The following is an 18092-nucleotide window of genomic DNA, read 5'->3' as shown; positions in this document are numbered from 1 at the left end:
TCCTTTCTTGCATTTTAAGTGAACTCAGCCTTGCCTTATCCCACTTTGGACAAGCCTGTATTCTTTCATGAATATGTAATCTCTCTTTTCTCTCTCTATCTCCTCCTCTTTTCTTTCTCTCTCTCTTTTCCCCTCTATTTCTCCAGACAAAATTATTTTACTTGAATAATAAATAATAGAAGAAAATGTGGTCAGCTGTGCTAAAACTTGCCTGGACATGATAGAATATAAGACCACCACATTTAGGTTGACCCAGATAGACCTGATTTTCCTGGAAGGCTAGGTATGGAGGCCTTTGGAAGTGAGTGAAGAGAATGTGAGGTAAGTACAGAGAAGAAATAACCATCACAGACAAGGTGATTGAGTTTTGCTATAAACAGAAGCAGAAACGGGACAGGAGATAAGGAATATAGTACCTAAAGAACCAGTAGGTAAAAATCTAAAGATTTCTTTTGAGTAAAATAATGTCAAGACCTTAGAAGTCCAAAGCATGCATTGAGATTCTGCTATTACTAAAGAGGCAGTGAGAGTGATACAAATATGGGTAGGCATGAACAAAGGTAGGAAATTAAGAGGAAAAAATTACTTTATCATGGTTACCTCAGACTCCGAGATCTCAACTGCCTGTGGTCATGTGTATCTTACTTTACCCAATTTGTGGTCCAGCATTCCGTTGAGGGAGTGAGGGAAAGGATCACCAGTATTAGCATTCTGAATGGTAGATTTTGCTAAAACTTTGAGGGCCATGAGGAAGACTTGCATTGCATACTATAAAGTGATATAATAAGAAATTTCATTAGCAATCACCCCCCTCCTCTTAGCCTTTTCAAAGTCCTCCCACCTAGCTTCCTACTGTGAGGTTTCCATTAGAACTCTGTTCTCCAAGTCACATAGACTCCTGCTCTCTGGCTGAAACCTTGCCTCACTTTTGTTATTTTCATATTTTCTCTGTTCTGTTCCTCTCATACAAAACATATATGCACTATAAAAATTGCTGGTATGGGAACCAGAGCAATAGTATAGCAGATAGGTGGCTTGCCTGACATGTGACTAACCTGAGTTTTATCTCTGGCATCCCATATGGTTCCCTGAGCCCTGCCAGGAGTGATCCCTGGTTCAGAGCCAGGAGTAAGTCCGGAGAACCATTGGATGTTACCTCCAAAGTAGCACTGTAGCACTTAGTAGCACTGAAGCCCCGTTGTTCATCGATTTGCTCGAGCGGGCACCAGTAACAGTAGCTTGCCAGGCTCCGCCATGTGGGCAGAATACTCCTGGTAGCTTGCTGGACTCTCCAAGAGGGACAGAGGAATTGAACCCGGGTTGGCCACATGCAAGGCAAATGCCCTACCCGATGTGCTATAGCTCTAGTCTTACCCATGTACAGATGCTGGATATAATTTTTCATGCTTAGGGGGCTGGGTACCCACTAATACCCATTTACTTTGTTTTTTTATTCCATACACCATAGTCCCCTTCCTTAAAGGAGTTCTCAAGCTATTTATTCAATTAATATATTTCCATCTTGTTCCATATATAAACTACTGGAAGAACACCTGGACTTAATGGGCCTTTAAAGTAAACAGCAACCCATGCCTTCCCCTCAGTGAAAAAAATTTAGAGCAGACTTAGCACTAATGTAATTTCCACACCGGCTTTCTGTGCAGTGCAGCCTTAACAATTACTAAATTGCATAATATGGTACCATTGTATTTGGGAAACAGTCAAAGACTCTTTGTAATTTTAGGATTAAAAAGTCAGTCAAGATAACAATCAGGTGAGTAGATAATGAAGGTATGGCATATATACACAATGGAATACTGTGGAGCTGCAAGGAAGGTTGAAATCATAAAATTTGCTGCAACTTTAATGGATCTGCAGGATATCATGTTCCACTGAATAAATAGAAGGAGTATGACAAATGCCAGGTGAACTCACTTATCTGTGGCATATAGAATAACAGGAGGACGGAATATAAAGAAACAAAGGGGAGCTACCTGGATTACCTGGTCCCTACACTGTAGAACTGAATGGGATAGGAGAGGAAAGAAACCAAGGAGAGAATCAACAGAGGGGTAACAAGGGCAGGAGGCAGTGGGGTTCAAACACATTGGCAGTGTAAAGGTGTGGTTTGTCTATCTAACCACAGAATCAACAAAACTGAAAGCATGAGATACAAACTATAACAACAAAATTTTAAAAATATGCCAGTCCCCTCTCAGTATGTGTATTGCAAACCATGATGCCCAAAGAGGGGAGGAAAAGGGAGGTAAAGAGGAAGAAAGAGGGGAAGGGAGAGGTGAAGGGAAGAGAAGGGAGGAGAAGGGAGGAGACAAGAGGAGAAGAAGACAACAACGATGACAACGAAGATGAAGGAGAAACAGAAGCAGAAGCAGCAGCAGCAATAGCGCTGGTGGAGGAATGGGTGTTGGAACATTGTATGACTGAAACCTGATCACAAAAGCTTTGTAACTGCATCTCATGGTGATTCAATAAAACAATAAATTAGAAGAAAGAAAAAAGAAAGAAAAGAAATGTGCCTGTCAAAAAGGCAGCCTGGGAGGAAAACTTGGGACACTGGTGAAGTGAAGCTGACATTGGTGGTAGGACTGGAGTTGGAACATTGTACATCTGACACTCAACTATGAATAAAATAACTTTGCAAACTGCAGGGCCTGAATAAACTTCTTAAAAAGTAAGTCAAGACCTGGATTTGCTATTTGAAAACAGTGTAAGTCATCTATAACCTCACCTATTTTTAAGGTTGTGTTTGCTTATAGATTTAAAAGGGTTTTTCCTTTTTTTTTAATGTTCAGATCTTAGCATACTGTTTGCATATCCTCTCCCCCACCCCCCGCCCCCCTAGGAATTTCAATAACAATGTGTGAAGATAGATAAGTGAGATTAGGTCTTCTGTGGTCTTTGCAAACCTACATCAATCTGAACTCTCTGACCCCTGAGCTGAAGATCAGTGACTTCTAAATATACAACAATCAATGGTAAAAGCTTTTGAGTATACAAAATGCTGCTTTAACTTTTGCAACTTTTTGCACTTCGGAAAAGGTCATTCAGAATAACATACATTAGGAAAAGAGCAGCATTCCATCCTGAGTGAAAAATTCAATTTTTAAATACCATTGTCATTAGAACAAAGAAAGATGCAAAAGCTAAGGAAAGACAGGACATGAGTGAATTCCTGTCTTCATCATTTTTCAATACAGGTTTCAGGCTGATCATTTAAAAATTTTATCCCAGAGAAAAAAGAAACAACTCTCGACCACCCTTACCCAATGAATAGTTCAGGACTCCACTGACTAACTGGAAATATACCAGCACTCCAAAACCAAAAGTTCACACAGTCAGCACAGAGCACACAGAAGCTCTGATCATATTTCTGGAGTCTGAGTTAGATAAGATAATGCTGAATGTACACACAGCTAAGTGTACACGCAAATGCAGGGAAGAGAAATGTTGGATCCAAAGAGCAACACTGCTGATTAAAGCCCACCTGTACAGGAGAAGTCATCCACACGAATGTATCCTGGAATACAGTCACAGCGATATAAGCCGGGCAGGTTAACACACACAGTATTAGCATGGCAGTAATGCATCTTAGCTGCACACTCATCAATATCTAAAGAGAGAGAGAGAGAAAAAAAAAGCAAAATCAGGGTGAAAAAAATGGTTGAAACTAAGTGTAACTATCTTACAATAAAGTCAGAAAATGTGGGTATTCTTTGATGTTAAAAAAAAGCAAGAAACATTAAACACACAAGGTTCGGTACAAATTCATCTGATGCCCCATTTGATCCAAAAGAATTTCTAGAAAGATACATGATAAGATATATCAGTTAATGACCCCAAAAGTATAAAGACTGAATTATTATTATTCTCTCAACAAGAAGGACACTTGATTTAAGTGCCCCAAATCAAGAAGCTCTGTGACCAGTAAGTTGAAACCAATTAATATTTAGTAGGTGTCAACTGTAAATGGTGTAGCTTTTATCAAGGAGATCAAGGGACTACAGATGCTTCTGTGCATGTGTCTTACTAAAACATGCCTTACTCCATCTGTTACAAGATAATGGTACATCCAGTTTCCCCCACTTTTACTGTGAAAACAGACAGCAGCTGTTGTTTGGTGCAAATGAATGTCTTCTATACCTTGAACCCAAAGATTCATGCCATGTTACAGAGTAACAGCCTGTTTCTAACAGAACTATCTGATCTCTTGGGTGGAGATCAGAGTACTATGGGTTTCTAATATGAGAGTACGGTAAGAATTAAAATAACTTACAACCTTAAGTACAGTTTGATTTTTACTAGAGGTTGCTTTCAAAAACGACTTTATTTTACTCAAATTGCTTATGAGTGATGGATAGAGAAGAGGCTATAAACACCGGTAGAAAATCCAAGAGAGAATACTTGAGTTTCAGTTGCAATGCTGCTAGCTCTTAGCCTATAAGTTGCATTAAGTAACCAAGTTTCAAAATCTCTTTGTCACTTCACAAAAAAAAAGTCCTGAAACAACTGCTTTTTATCTTTAAATACATATCTATTTGAATTTCCATATAATTCTATAAGTAGAATTAATAAACTCATTTTAAAGTCTACAAAAGCAGGGCTTACAGAAGTTAAATATCTGGCACAAAGACATTCTGTTTGAACATACCATACCCAGGATTTGAATTCAGAAGTCAATCTCTCATTTATTTTGATTTATTTCATAGAACCCTTTTGAGAATGGCAATGAGAAAACATTGTACTACTATTAAAATACTCACTTAAATCATAATAGTCTTCATATACTGAAACCAATGATAAAAATAACTATACCATGTCACTAGAAAACTCATTTATTAATTTTAAAATGCAAATTATATTGATGTCTAATAAAACATCCTGAAAGGACACCAGCCTCTTTTCAAAACTAAAAACCTGTCAGTTGTCAATAAAAGTGACTATTATTGACAATGTGCCTAAGAGAAGAGGCAGAGCTGGCAAGACTTCATCACTGTGATGAAAAAGCAATTTGGGGGGAAAGAACTCTGAAATTTACCTGTTTTATACATGGAAATATGGAAACGACTCCAAAACTGTTTTGAAATAAAGCATCACAAAAATAAATGGAAAATGGAAGCAAAAACTAAAGCACAATATTATATTAAACTCCTGTTAAAACTAATGTAGCTTTTGAAAATAATGTCAAATCAATATTTAGTATCTTTAAAAGGATGCCATCAAGCTAGAATATAGAGGAAATTTCGGAACTTGAGATCATGTTAAAACTACACATAACCATAAGTTCTTTCTAATAATGAGGACATTAGAATTTCTAAATGAGTTGGTTCCTGGAATCACTTAAACATTTCACTTCCAGAAGAGTGAATATCATGCAAGTTGAAAGGAATCATGTTTCAGGAGTAGATAATCTGTTTTGTGACCTGCTGCTGAGATATTTAATAAAGTACAGACAAAACCACCAGATTTGGAAAGAACTTTACTGCTGACCTTGATCAGTTTTGATGTTAGGAAAGTAATGGAGCAAAGCCTACATATAGAGGACTATAAATTGAAGGTGACAAAGTAGAGAAACAAACTTTGTCTGAGAGGGGTGGATGAGAATTGGGGGACACAACCTTTGAGTAAGCCAGGCTTACTCCTGGCTCTGTGCTCGTGAATCATTCCTGGAGGTATTCTGTAGACCATATGAATTCAGTAGTCAAGGGACTGAACTGGGGTCTGCCACATGCAAGAAAATACTCCCTGTACTGTCTGTCTAGCCCATACAAGACAAACTGTTGAGGTACTTTGTGTCATATCAAGAATAAGAGAGTAGTGGTTTGAGGAAAACTGTGTCAAGAGAATCCTGTGGGCTAGAAAGACAGTGCAGTGAATAGGGTGCTTTCCTTACAAATGGCAGACCTGGGTTCTGTGCCCAGCACCATACATGGTCCTTCAAATACCACCAGGAGAAATTCCTGGTGTAAGCAAGGAGTAGCCCCTAGGCAGTTCTGGGTTGGTGATCCAAAAAAACAGAAAGAGAGAAAGACATTTGTGGAGTGTAGGGTAGCATCACATGAGCTGACACCCAAGGACCGTAGATACAAGGACCAGGGGGACTGCCCCATAGCTGGAAGACTGTTTTATGAGTGGAGGGGAGAAGGCTCATAAAGAATAGAGAAGGGATCACTAAGAAAATGATGGCTGGAGGAACCAGTTGAAATGGGAGATGCATGCCGAAAGCAGATAATGGACCAAACATAATGACCTCTCAGTGTCTGTGTTGCAAGCCATAATGCCCAAAAGTAGAGAGAGAGTATGGGGAATATTGTCTGCCTTAGAGGCAGGGGAGGGTGGGAAAGGGGGGAGGGTATGCCCGGAATACTGGTGGTGGGGAATGTGCACTGGTGGAGGGATGGGTGTTTGATCATTGTGAGATTGTAACCCAAACATGAAAGCTTGTAACTATCTTATGGCAATTCAATAAAATTTTAAAAATTAAAAAAAAAGAAAGAGAGAAGTCTTATTTAAAACTGGCAAAAGTGACAATATGCTACTATGCTGTTTGGAAAGACTCACTGAATACCAGTAAAGACTGTAAGATTCAGGAGAAGAAACCTATAATTGCAGGAACAAAGTCCTGGGGAAGCCAAGGGAAGTTGATTTATAGTGCCTACATACACTAATTTATCTTTACAAAAAGAATGAAACCAAGAGATTAGGAAAGAGGTACAGGTATGTTGGAAAATCTGTTGGTGGGAAGATGAAGTAGCTGTCTTTTACCTTTTCCTTTCTCCCTAGTGAATGAGAGGAGAGACTAATAACTGAAATTTAGAAAATGCAAGAGTTACTGAAGAAGGAAGAGATAGAATTTAGGGGAAAAAAGAGAAAGAGAACTTATTAAGGTGAATAATCAAGTGGCCAAGAAGTCAGTTGTAACCTTTGGTCATAAATGTAAATGAGGTATCTCAGCATGACTAAATGTTGTTCTTATCTCATTAAGATATGTACAGATAGAAAAAAAAGAAAAAAAAAGATACGTACAGAGTAATCAGAAAGTTAGATGCATTCAGATACTAAATTTTAGATAAATATGTGGGTCACTGTCACTATCATCCCATTGTTCATCGATTTGTTTGAGTGGGCACCAGTAACGTCTCTCATTGAGAGACTTATTGTTACTGTTTTTGGCATATCCAATCCAATACCCACGGGCAGCTTGCCAGGCTCTCGGAGAGGGGCAGAGGAATTGAACTCGGGTCGGCCGCGTGAAAGGTGAACGCCCAACCGCTGTGCTATCGCTCCAGCCCCAAGATATAGAAATAAATCAAATATCTAACTACAGAGAAATTGATTAGCCCCAGTCCCAAGAAACTCAGAAAGTTCAACAGTACAAAGCAGGGCCAGGGCCCCCTGCCTGACTTTTACTCAGTACTGCCATTTTGCCCCTTGGTCAGATTCGCCCCACCCATGAAATGGATAACTCCTCCACTGCCACACACGTCTTAACCACTCCATAACTCACTGCAAAACATACAGGCATATCCTAACTGTAGGCACCTATTCATGCAACAATACTCAAGACACAACTCCTGACTGCAAATGGCACAATGGTAAAGCCATGCAGAACACCACCAGGCTTAGTGAGTGAAGATGATTCAACCAGTGCTGTATAACCTCTCCGATAAGGAATTTAGAGGGAAATTGTTGAGGAGGCCATAGGAGCCCAAAGAATCAATGAAACACACGCCAATAAAAAACAAGAGGCTATGAAAGTAGAAATGAGGAAAATACAGACAGAAATGACATATCTGAAAAAAAAAAAACTGGTAGAAATGAAAAACTCACTGGAAAGCCTCGACAACAGAGTAACAACCAGTGAGGACTGAATTAGTGAGCTCCAAGATGAGGTACAGAAAACCTCCAACAATAGCAGAAGATGGGAAAAAAATATCTCAAAACAAATGAACAGATGACAGAAGAACTTTAAGATAAATTCAAGAGGAAAATATAAGAATCTTGAGGTTCCAGAGGGGCAGAAGACAGCCCTGATGAAGAAGCAATCGTCAAAGCCTTCATGCTGAGAAGTTCCCAGAGCTGGAGAGTACATGCACCTAGATCCAGGAGGCCTGGAGGGTATGAGCTAAAAGAAATCCAAATAAAAATACTCTAAGACACATCCTAATCACAATGACAGAAACTACAGAGGTAGAATACTTAAAGCAAAGATCAGAGAAGTAAATTATATACAAAGGAGCATCTTTAAGATTTACAGCAGACTTATCAGATGAAACCCTCTGGGCCTGAAGATAGTGGTGGGATATAGTGAAAAGAAAAATCAATGAAAAAATGTCTCACCATGAATACTTTACCTACCCAGACTCATTCAGATTTAAAAGAACAATACACACCCTCACAGATTAAACAATTAGAAACTTTATAGACTCAAAACTAATATTACAAGAACTAAATGGGATACTTTAAGACCCACAAACATACCAAACTTCTACAGAAAGATGGCACATAACGCCATAACAATAATCTCTCATAATGTCAATGGGCTAAGCGCACCAATTAAGAGACACGGAGTTGTAAGATGGATTATAACCCAAAACTCCGCTGCCTGCAAGAAACATACTTGAACAGTTAGTGCAAACACAGACTCAAAGTCAAAGGTTGGAAGACCATTTTTTAAATACGCAACACCTTCAAAAAGGCTGGGGTGTCCATACTAGCATCTGACACTACTATCAGACAACATAGACTTCAGGCTTCAAAGGGTTATAAGAGGCAGCAAAGGTCATTTTGTAATGAACAAGGGATATGTACATCAGAAAGAACTCACACTCCTAAATGTATATGCACCTAAGGAGGGACCAGCAGAATACTTAAAACAACTGCTGATAGACTCGAAGAAAGACATTGATAGCAACACAATAGTAGTTGGAGATTTCAACACCACTTTGTCACCTCTTAAAATAGATAAACTAGACTAAAGTTCAGCAAAGAAATATTTTATTTGAAGGAAGAAATGAAAGAGAGGGGATTAGTAAATATATATATGTCAATTAGTATATATATATATACATATATACTTATATACAGGGTATCTCATCCTGAAAAGGCTGAATACAGATTCTTCTCCAATAAACATGGAATATTCTCCAAGGCAAACCACATACTGGGACATAGAACATACCTTCACAAAGTCAAGAGCATAGAGATCATAGAAACCAATTATCTTCTCAGACAATGACACACAGAAGGAGAAGTTAATCATTATCTCACTCATCAGTGGAATACAAAAAGTCAAAATGAGAGAATAGATAATACTATACAATGCCAAACCCTAGGTATTTGATTATAAAATCAATTACCAAATGGCGGAGTGAATGGGGAAAGAGAGCAGATTAGTCTTTTCACTTTCATGGCAGCGAGGTATAGTAATTTTTTACATATTGATCCTATTAAATTTAACACTGCAATAAAATTTAATACTATAATAACTGTTACTGTCACCCCATTGCTCATCAATTTGCTCAAGTGGGCACCAGTAATGTCTCCATTATGCGACTTGTTGTTACTGTTTTTGGCATATCAAATACGCCATAAGTAACTTGCCAGGCACTGCCATCTGGGCAAGATACTCTTGGTAGCTTGCTGGGCTCTCCGAGAGGGGCAGAGGTTGGATGCATGAAAGGTGAATGCCCTACCTGCTGCGCAATGGCACCAGCACCCACTATCATAACACTATATAATAACACTATTATAATAACACTGGCTGGAGCGATAGCACAGCGGGTAGGGTGTTTGCCTTGCACACAGCTGACCTGGGTTCAATTCCTCTTGGAGAGCCCGGCAAGCTACTAAGTGTATCTCACCCACAGGGCAGCCTGGCAAGCTACCCGTGGCATATTCGATATGCCAAAAACAGTAACAACAAGTCTCACAATGGAGACATTACTAGTGCCCGCTGGAGCAAAATCGATGAGCAATGGGATGACAGTGACAGTGATATAGTGATTATAATAACACTATAATAAAGACTGGTTCAGCTTTAACCCCAATTTAGTCTAATTCTAAAATAGTACCCCAGATTTGGGGCACTCAGTGGAATTGAGCTAACACTTTCCTCTCTCCAACTCAATTCCTTCCCTTCCCATACATCCTTATAGAATTCCCTAATGCAATTCCTATACGTTATTCTTAGAATTTGCTTCCTGGGGATCCCAACCTGTAGCAGAAATGTTGAGGAAGGTATTGGAGTTATTGAAGTTATCGGAGTTGGATAACTGGAGGAAAGACTAAAAGACTGGAGTGCATGGCATTAAGAGTTTGGAGGTTGTTTAGTAATTATTGATTACAAGACCTTTCACATGACTGCAAAAGGGTGGGAGAAGGAATACTGTAGATAAGAGCACCAAGTCAGTCGGAGGGGCTTAGGTGACAATAATGATATTCATCAGACACCAGATTTCCTCTTTCTGGGCACATAATAGAATTGCGATTCCTCATTCTCTTTAAAGTTTATCATGGCAATATGATTGAGCACGAACATTAGCTCTCAACTGAGCCCTAAGCAGAGTGATGAACAAAATGTCATCATGGACCTCGCAGCCTGGCCAGACACTCAGTGAAGCATGTAAATTCTACCAAGAATGAGACCATTTTAAATGGGGAGATTTGACATATTCTGAGAGGGTCAGAGAACATTTCTCTATGAAATTGATGCTTCAGACCTGAGACCGGAAATAGAAGGGAGACAGATAAAGAGGAACGAATGACATATGACCAGACAGAGACGTATGTTTGACAAATATTAGTTACAGGCAGGATCTCTGCCTGTCTGCAGCAAAACTGGAAAGCTGAACTCGGGCCAGATCCCGGAAGCCATTGGGAAGGGGTCTAAAATAATCTAATTCCTGATTTTGAACTATTGCTTGTTGTAGTGAAGAGAATGAACAGGGGGGGAAGGAACGCCAAGGACCAAATCACATTGGTATTTTACTCACAGAGCTGCAACCACACTGAACTTCATCTGCTTCTGCGAAGACGCTCAGCCATTCTTTAAGATAAGAAACGAGTCAGGACTTGCCTCACAGGCAATTCAATCTTCAGCCCGTGGCCACAGCTACAACCAGGCTGCTGACTACAACTTATGTTTCCCTGTCACAGTCCCTGTCAACTTCTCCCAGAAAGAAACTCCCGGCTCATTTCCCTGAGGCCACTGAGTAATGGCTGAGTCTTCTGCCTCATCAACGCTGGGAAGAGTTATAAAAAAAATAAATAAATAAACAACCCTTATTTTAATTCAAACAGTAGAGACCTTTTATTATTTCAAAGGATTCTTAGGTTCTAAAAAAAAAAATCTTTTAAAAAATTGACAAGGGGATGACTAGAAAATCCCAGTGCTAATTTTTCAGATTTATCCAGCCTTTGCCCTCTGTACAGCACTAACCACCCCAGGGTCATACATCCGGTCAGGCTCCTCTGTGTCTCTGAGTAGGTTCTGGCAATTTCTTCTCTTGCCTTCTTTTTTTTAAATAATTTCCAGGAATTGCTCCAGAAAAAGATGGCACCAAAATAAGGTGACAAAGGTATCAGAAAATTAAATTGTCACAACCTTATCTTTGTTGTTTATTTTTTCATCATCCAACTACCAGATATAAAACTACTTCCTGGTATAAATGATGGGTAGGGAAGAAAGAAAGAAAGTCGAGTGTTTGGGATCATGCAGCTGGGTCTCTTCAGACAAAATGAAAGAAAGGGAAAGAACAACTTTCAAGGTTTGGGGATGAGGGTCGCACATTTGCCAAAAATCAGATTGCTTCTCCATCCTAGGGGGAAAGAATAACCCTGTGGAGAGTAGCCATAGGATTCAAGAGTGCTTCAAAGCAAATCTGATTATAGGAAGAATCATAACAAAATTATCTTCAGAGAGCTGGGGTGTCTTGAGAAATAGCAATCTGAACTTTCAAAATGAACCAAAAATAAACACTGGGATTTTTTTTTCTCATAGGCAAAAGGAAACACAAAAACGGAAAGAAAGAAATGTAAAAGGGCAATGATATTAACACATAAACAAATAAAACAACCCAAACAGAATTCCCTAATAATAAAAATGAACTGTAGCTCACACAGATTCAGCCCAAATCAGGGCTCTTGCTACAGCCTGAAATGCCGTCTGACCTTTGCCTAGTGGGTGCTGGGCTCAGCTGGCAGCAATCTCTTTCATAAAAAGGTCTATCCACAGCATAAGGAGGAGACCAGATCAGATTATTCGATCCTAATCCTTACTTCCTAGGGTAGTTAAGGAGTGTCAACAGGATGATGAGCTGCTGATTATTAAGTCTCACCTAATAATCTCACTGATTTGCAGGATATAAAGAAACAGTAGGATTTAATTTGCATCTCCCTGATGACTAGTGATGTGGAGCATTTTTTCATGTGCCTTTTGGCCATTTGTATTTCTTTTTTGAGGAAACTTCTGTTCATTTCTTCTCCCCATTTTTTGATGGGGTTGGAGTTTTTTTTCTTATACAATTCTACTAGTATCTTGAATATCCTTGATATTAATCCCTTATCAGATGGGTATTGGGTAAATATTTTTTCCCATTCTGTGGGCTCTTTCTGTATTTTGGTCACTGTTTCTTTTGAAGTGCAGAAGCTTCTTAGTTTGATGTAGTCCCATTTGTTTATGTTTGCTTCCACTTGCATGGTCATGCCAAAGTAGATAATGGACCAAACATGATGACCTCTCATTGTCTGTGTTGCAAGCTATAATGCCCAAAAGTAGAGAAAGAGTATGGGAATATTGTCTACTATGGAGAGAGTGGGGAAGGGGGGGGTGTATACCCTGGATATTAGTGATGGGGAATGTGCACTGGTGGAGGGATGGGAGTTTGATCATTGTGAGATTGTAACCCAAATATGAAAGTTTGTAACTATCTCACTGTGATTCAATAAAATTTAATTTTTTTTTAAAAAAGAAAGAAACAGAGTAGAAGAGTAATTAATGGCCAGAGATAATAGAAAGAGGAGAAAGGGTCCTTAGTAGGAAGTTTGCCACTGTGGGATAAAGAGGGAATGGGTTGGGGAAGGAACCCCTAAGGTAATGGTTGAGGGAGACAGTCACCCTGGAGGAGGACTGAAAGAAGGTACCATGACCTGCACAATACCCTCTCAGTAACAGTACTGTAAACCAAAGTACCTAAAGGGAGAAAAGGGGGAAATAAAAGTGCCTTCGAGAGAAGCAGGCTGGGGGGTAAGGAGGGAACTGGGAACATTGGTGGAAGGAAGTGGCCACTGGTGAAGAGACTCCTGCTCGAACACTGCACCCCTGGAACTCAATCATGAATAATCTTGAAACCTAGGAATTCACAGTGATTCAATAATTTTTGGTTTTAATATTGTTTAGGTTCTATGTTTTAGGCACAAAGTCAGGATGCCTCGGGTCTAGCTTGGAATCTGCCCAAGTCTGACTTGAGCACCGGCCAGCTTCAGCTCCCAGTTTCTACTCTACAATATGTGAGATTCAGCTTGAGCTGCCAGGAAGCGTCTAGAAACAAAAAGAACTCCAAAGTCTCTATCTGTGTCCAATGCTGTTCATGACATTTGTTCAGGTGCAACACTGTAAAAATAGCAATGCTGCACAACATGCCTCGCTGCTTCCTTGGCGGGCATAAATCAACTGCTAACAATTTCACACTTGAGTCTTCTGCGGTGAAGGGTCCCTAAGTACACAGGAGCCTTCTGCTCCCAGAAAAAAAAATAGATTAATATCAATTCTACTATTAATTAAGCTGGGTTGCTTATGGCTATCCATGGTCTCCTAGATTTTCTCCTAGAAAATCTAAAACCTAGTGACCAGAAAAATTCACTCTGATTATTAACTTTGACTAGAAAAACATCTATAAACCTTGCTGTAGTATCTATCAGCTCCTGTATAAGAGGGCTCAGATAGTGATTCATTCATTATAGATTGCTTGTCACCTCGAAATATTAGTGCTCATCTCCTGATAGTCTTTTGAGATAGTAAAATACATGATATATGCCCCACCCCAGGACAACGAACTAGTTTGTTTTTGTTTTAAAGAGGTAAACCATGGCCTTTAAAATGAAACTTGAAGTGAGATCATGATTTTTCACATGCCACCAGCTTGTTCTGCCTGAGAGTTCAGAGTCATAACCACAGGCCCGAACTGGGCCACATCCTTGTTTAATTAACAAGCAGGGCCTGGGAACAAAGACAAGAGCAGATCCAAACAATTACATTAGTTAAATGATGTGATCCACTAAGTTTCATTACACAGAATTTCTTAGAAAAAACAGAAAATCTGGGAAAGCTGAGCCCAGGGGAAGGCAGATGGGGGAAAGTTCCATACGTTATCCTCTCTCAATGCACATTTACAAAGAAAACAGTGCTTTGTTGAGATTTTGCTTTGTAGCAAGCCCTGTGTGCACTTCATTTCACTATCCTTAATGATTTCATAGACAGGCATTAGATGGTACCTATTTCTAGGAGTTCAACCCAGTTCTCCCTGGTTCCAAGGAGTCTGTTCAACTCTACTCTGATTCTTGCACTATGAGGACTGAATATACAATCAAGAATCAAGTTATTTTGTAAGTGTTTTTCTTTCTATTAGCTATCTACTTTTGTTCCCTAGAATTGATTTCTTCCTTCTGTAAAATGACAGAGTTGAACCAGATGGCATCTGAATAACACACTCCCTCCCCAACTACAGTTCTAAAATTCTTGATACATTCAGGTATTTCTGTCCATTCATCATAAAATCCTCTCTCTGAAGCAGTTTCTTTTGGGTCACTGCTTTTCCTCTTGCTTCAAAAAGATTAAAAGGATACCAAATATAAATCCTAGCAAATACTATTGAGTCGTAACAATACGACTTTAATGCTTATGTCAACTGAGGCAGCATCCCCCTGAAAAAAGAAATAGCAGATAGAGTACGAAATATATACTCACACAAAGCACAAATCTGAGCAAGTTCTCCATAAACTAGTAAGACAATTTGCTGAGCAATTCTACCAGATTTCAATCATCTAAATTTGCCATAAACTATGTGTTACAAAAACACAGTAATATCGGCTAGTTAGCTGTTGTGCTGAAATTATTAGTATTTTCCATTGTATCACTGGATAGTCTCTCAGTGAGACCATACATGATCTCTGATTTATCCTTATAAAGATCTAATGAGTCAGGGAAGATGTTGATTAATATGCCCTATTTTATATGAAAAGAAAAAACATTGAAACTCAATTGAAAATAAAAGAAATATATGTCGAGCAGAACAAAGATAATCACTGAGGGTCAGAGATTTCCACAGGCGAAGAACATTTTTTTATAGGAAGAATCTCCAACACTGCAGGATTGCCCAAATACTCCTAGAAGTGTTCCACAAGCATGGACAGGTATAGCCCATTAACACCTCTGGGTCTGGCCTCTGTCCCTCTAACCCAAAAGTAACCTAAATTTTTTAAAGGTAATTATGGACATCATAATAGAGCCATAATATATTATATATTATATATAATGTTATTTTGAATTGAATTCTTCATCATATAATGTTATATAAAATAACATTATATATGTATATATATATAAAATGTTACTTATTTCTCCATGATTATGCTATATAGCTGGGCTGCCAATTTAGGCAACATGACTCCAGAGTCTGTACTCAGTATAGTACTGCTTTTTATCATAGATTGTAGAGATCTATGATCAATCTAAATATATCTCATGCATTAGAATTAATTTCATATATTTTAAAATACTGGCATTATTTTAAAAGCATTTTTAAACAAGTAAAACTTAACTCCACGTGTGATTCCACCCATGAGTGCAACAAAGCATGTTATAATAAGATGAAAGAAAGAAGGGAGGGAGGGAGGGAGGGAGGGAGGGAGGGAGGAAGAAAAAATCGGAGGGAGATGAAAACATGATATGATAGGAGGTGCAGAGACTGGAGGACAAAGGAAAGGGAAGAGAGCAAATTTTTTTAAAAAAGAGGTAAATGATGGAAAAACCCAGGATGGAACTTCTAACTGCTAAGGACTACATTGTTTCCTCTCTAAAATTCCTAATGTAGACTTCATCTTCATTGCAGTGGTACTTGAAGATGTGGACTCTTGGGATGTTGATGTTTAGATGGTATCATGAGAGGGGCAACCTCACAATGAGACTTGTGTTCTTATTCCAGAGACTCTTGCGTATTCTACCGTGGAAGGACATAGACCCAAGGCAACAATCCACAGGTGAGAAAGAAAGTCCTCATTAGTCACCAACCCCACTGTGTGGCATCCTGATCTCAAGACTTCTAGTCTCCAGAGCTGATGATCAATAAATTTCCATTATTTAAGCTATCAAGTCCACAGTACTGTGTTATGGAGGACCCAGCTGACTAATACAATAACCCTTTATGTTTGTCAATTGCCTGCTACAATGGTCTTTTATATCACCTTCTAAGTTATATGTCAAACAAACATATTGCCTGCCAGATCAAATATTTGCAGTTTAGAAGAATCAAATAACTGTTTATTCTTCCCATGCATCATAAATAAGTCTCCTTAGACACATGAGGAAGGTAGGTTGTGCGATTTTTGACATTTTACAAATATTTTCCATAGATATCTTTGTCAGATATTTGAAAATATAATCTAAAAAAATTAAATTTTTTTTTCCTCTGCTGCATCCAATTTCAAAATTAAACACCATCACTCAACCCAGATAAGATCCAGAGCTGCCGAATGCAAAACAGACCCCCTGCTCCTAAAGAATATGATCTCAGAGGTCTTCTAACCCATTTTTGCACCCAGAGTGGCTTCTTACAGAAATGCATCTAGACTGTGAGCTGTGCTACAACTCCATGCTGCCCAGGGATGAATTTTTCCTCTCCACCCTGTTTTTCTGCGCGGAAAATGGCAGCGGCAGTAATATCCACATGGCGAGAGCCACCTTCTAAGACTCCCAACCCAGAGGTATGATTTTTGAAGTTTTGCGGCTCATAGGCAATCATGGGAAGCAGGCGTTACCGGCACACCCTTGGCCCAGATAAGATCCAGAGCTGCTGAGCATGAAACGGACCCTCTGCTCCTAAAGACTATGATCCAAGAGGTCTTCTAACCCATTTTGGCACCCAGAGTGGCTTCTTACAGAAATGCATCTAGACTGTGAACTGAGCTAAAATATCAGAAATCCAAAATTGTGCTGCCGCTGTCGGGGCCGTGTGAGTTCATAGAGTCTTCATTCGCAGCAATGTAAAGAAATTATTAAATGATGCCTTTTCAACAGGTCTGATTGTTGGGGGAAAATTCCAAACAATAATAGTGAGTTCTCTATTGAGATAGTGAATGTATTCAAAGTATAGATAGAATAAAGTGAAGATTATTAGCTACTTATGTGGGGGCTGGGTGGGAGGGGGATATATTGGGGTTCTTGGTGGTGGAACATGTGCACTGGTGAACGGATGGGAGTTCATGACTGAGACTTAAACCTGAAAGTTTTGTATTTTTTTTTCATGGTGATTTAATAAAATAAAAACTTAAAAAAAATTAAACACCATCACAAAGCAACAAGTTTTCTCATGCCACTGGAAATTACAGCGTACCAATTTTTAACTTATAATGGAAAAATACCACAAGATACTACCATAAAACCTGCCCCACTCCCCCAGAATTGATGCTGGACATCTGCAAGAAAAGGGCACTTTAAGTAAAAGGGATTTGTTCACTTTTTCTCATTCTGTGCCCCAGTCTATTTGAATCTGTGTCTACATTCTTTTCTGTTCAACTGTATCAATGGGAGCTTCAAGATAGTCCATAGTTTCCCACTGAGCTGTGAATCAGTTGGACTAAAGAAAACACTGGCAATGTTGAAGCTACGATGGGCTCTTCTGTTCTCTGCTATTGAGAATATAAAAAGTCAAGCAGAATTAAGAAATTTCTGGATTCCATAAGCAATAAAGATGTCTTGGCCTTGTTCTTTGGGCTTTGAAACTAACTGAAGAAAAAACCCAATCATACAAAACCTGTCCTAAGTCAGCTAAAAGGATGTCACCTGAACATGAAACTTA

General features: G+C 39.0%; 1 protein-coding gene across 2 annotated transcripts in view; it reads right to left on the bottom strand.

Annotated features, from left to right (window-relative positions):
• NELL1 (neural EGFL like 1) overlaps positions 1-18092 on the bottom strand; it is a 949069-nt gene that overhangs the window by 468715 nt on the left and 462262 nt on the right. For both annotated transcript variants that reach the window (XM_004607851.3, XM_004607852.3), the window contains exon 13: positions 3506-3631. In XM_004607851.3, the coding sequence (XP_004607908.2) occupies positions 3506-3631 (126 nt within the window). The remainder of the gene's footprint in view (positions 1-3505; positions 3632-18092) is intronic.

This window comes from Sorex araneus, chromosome 6 (genome assembly GCF_027595985.1).
Source record: "Sorex araneus isolate mSorAra2 chromosome 6, mSorAra2.pri, whole genome shotgun sequence".
Taxonomy (NCBI): Eukaryota; Metazoa; Chordata; class Mammalia; order Eulipotyphla; family Soricidae; genus Sorex; species Sorex araneus.
This window is presented reverse-complemented; position numbering and strand designations above follow the sequence as displayed.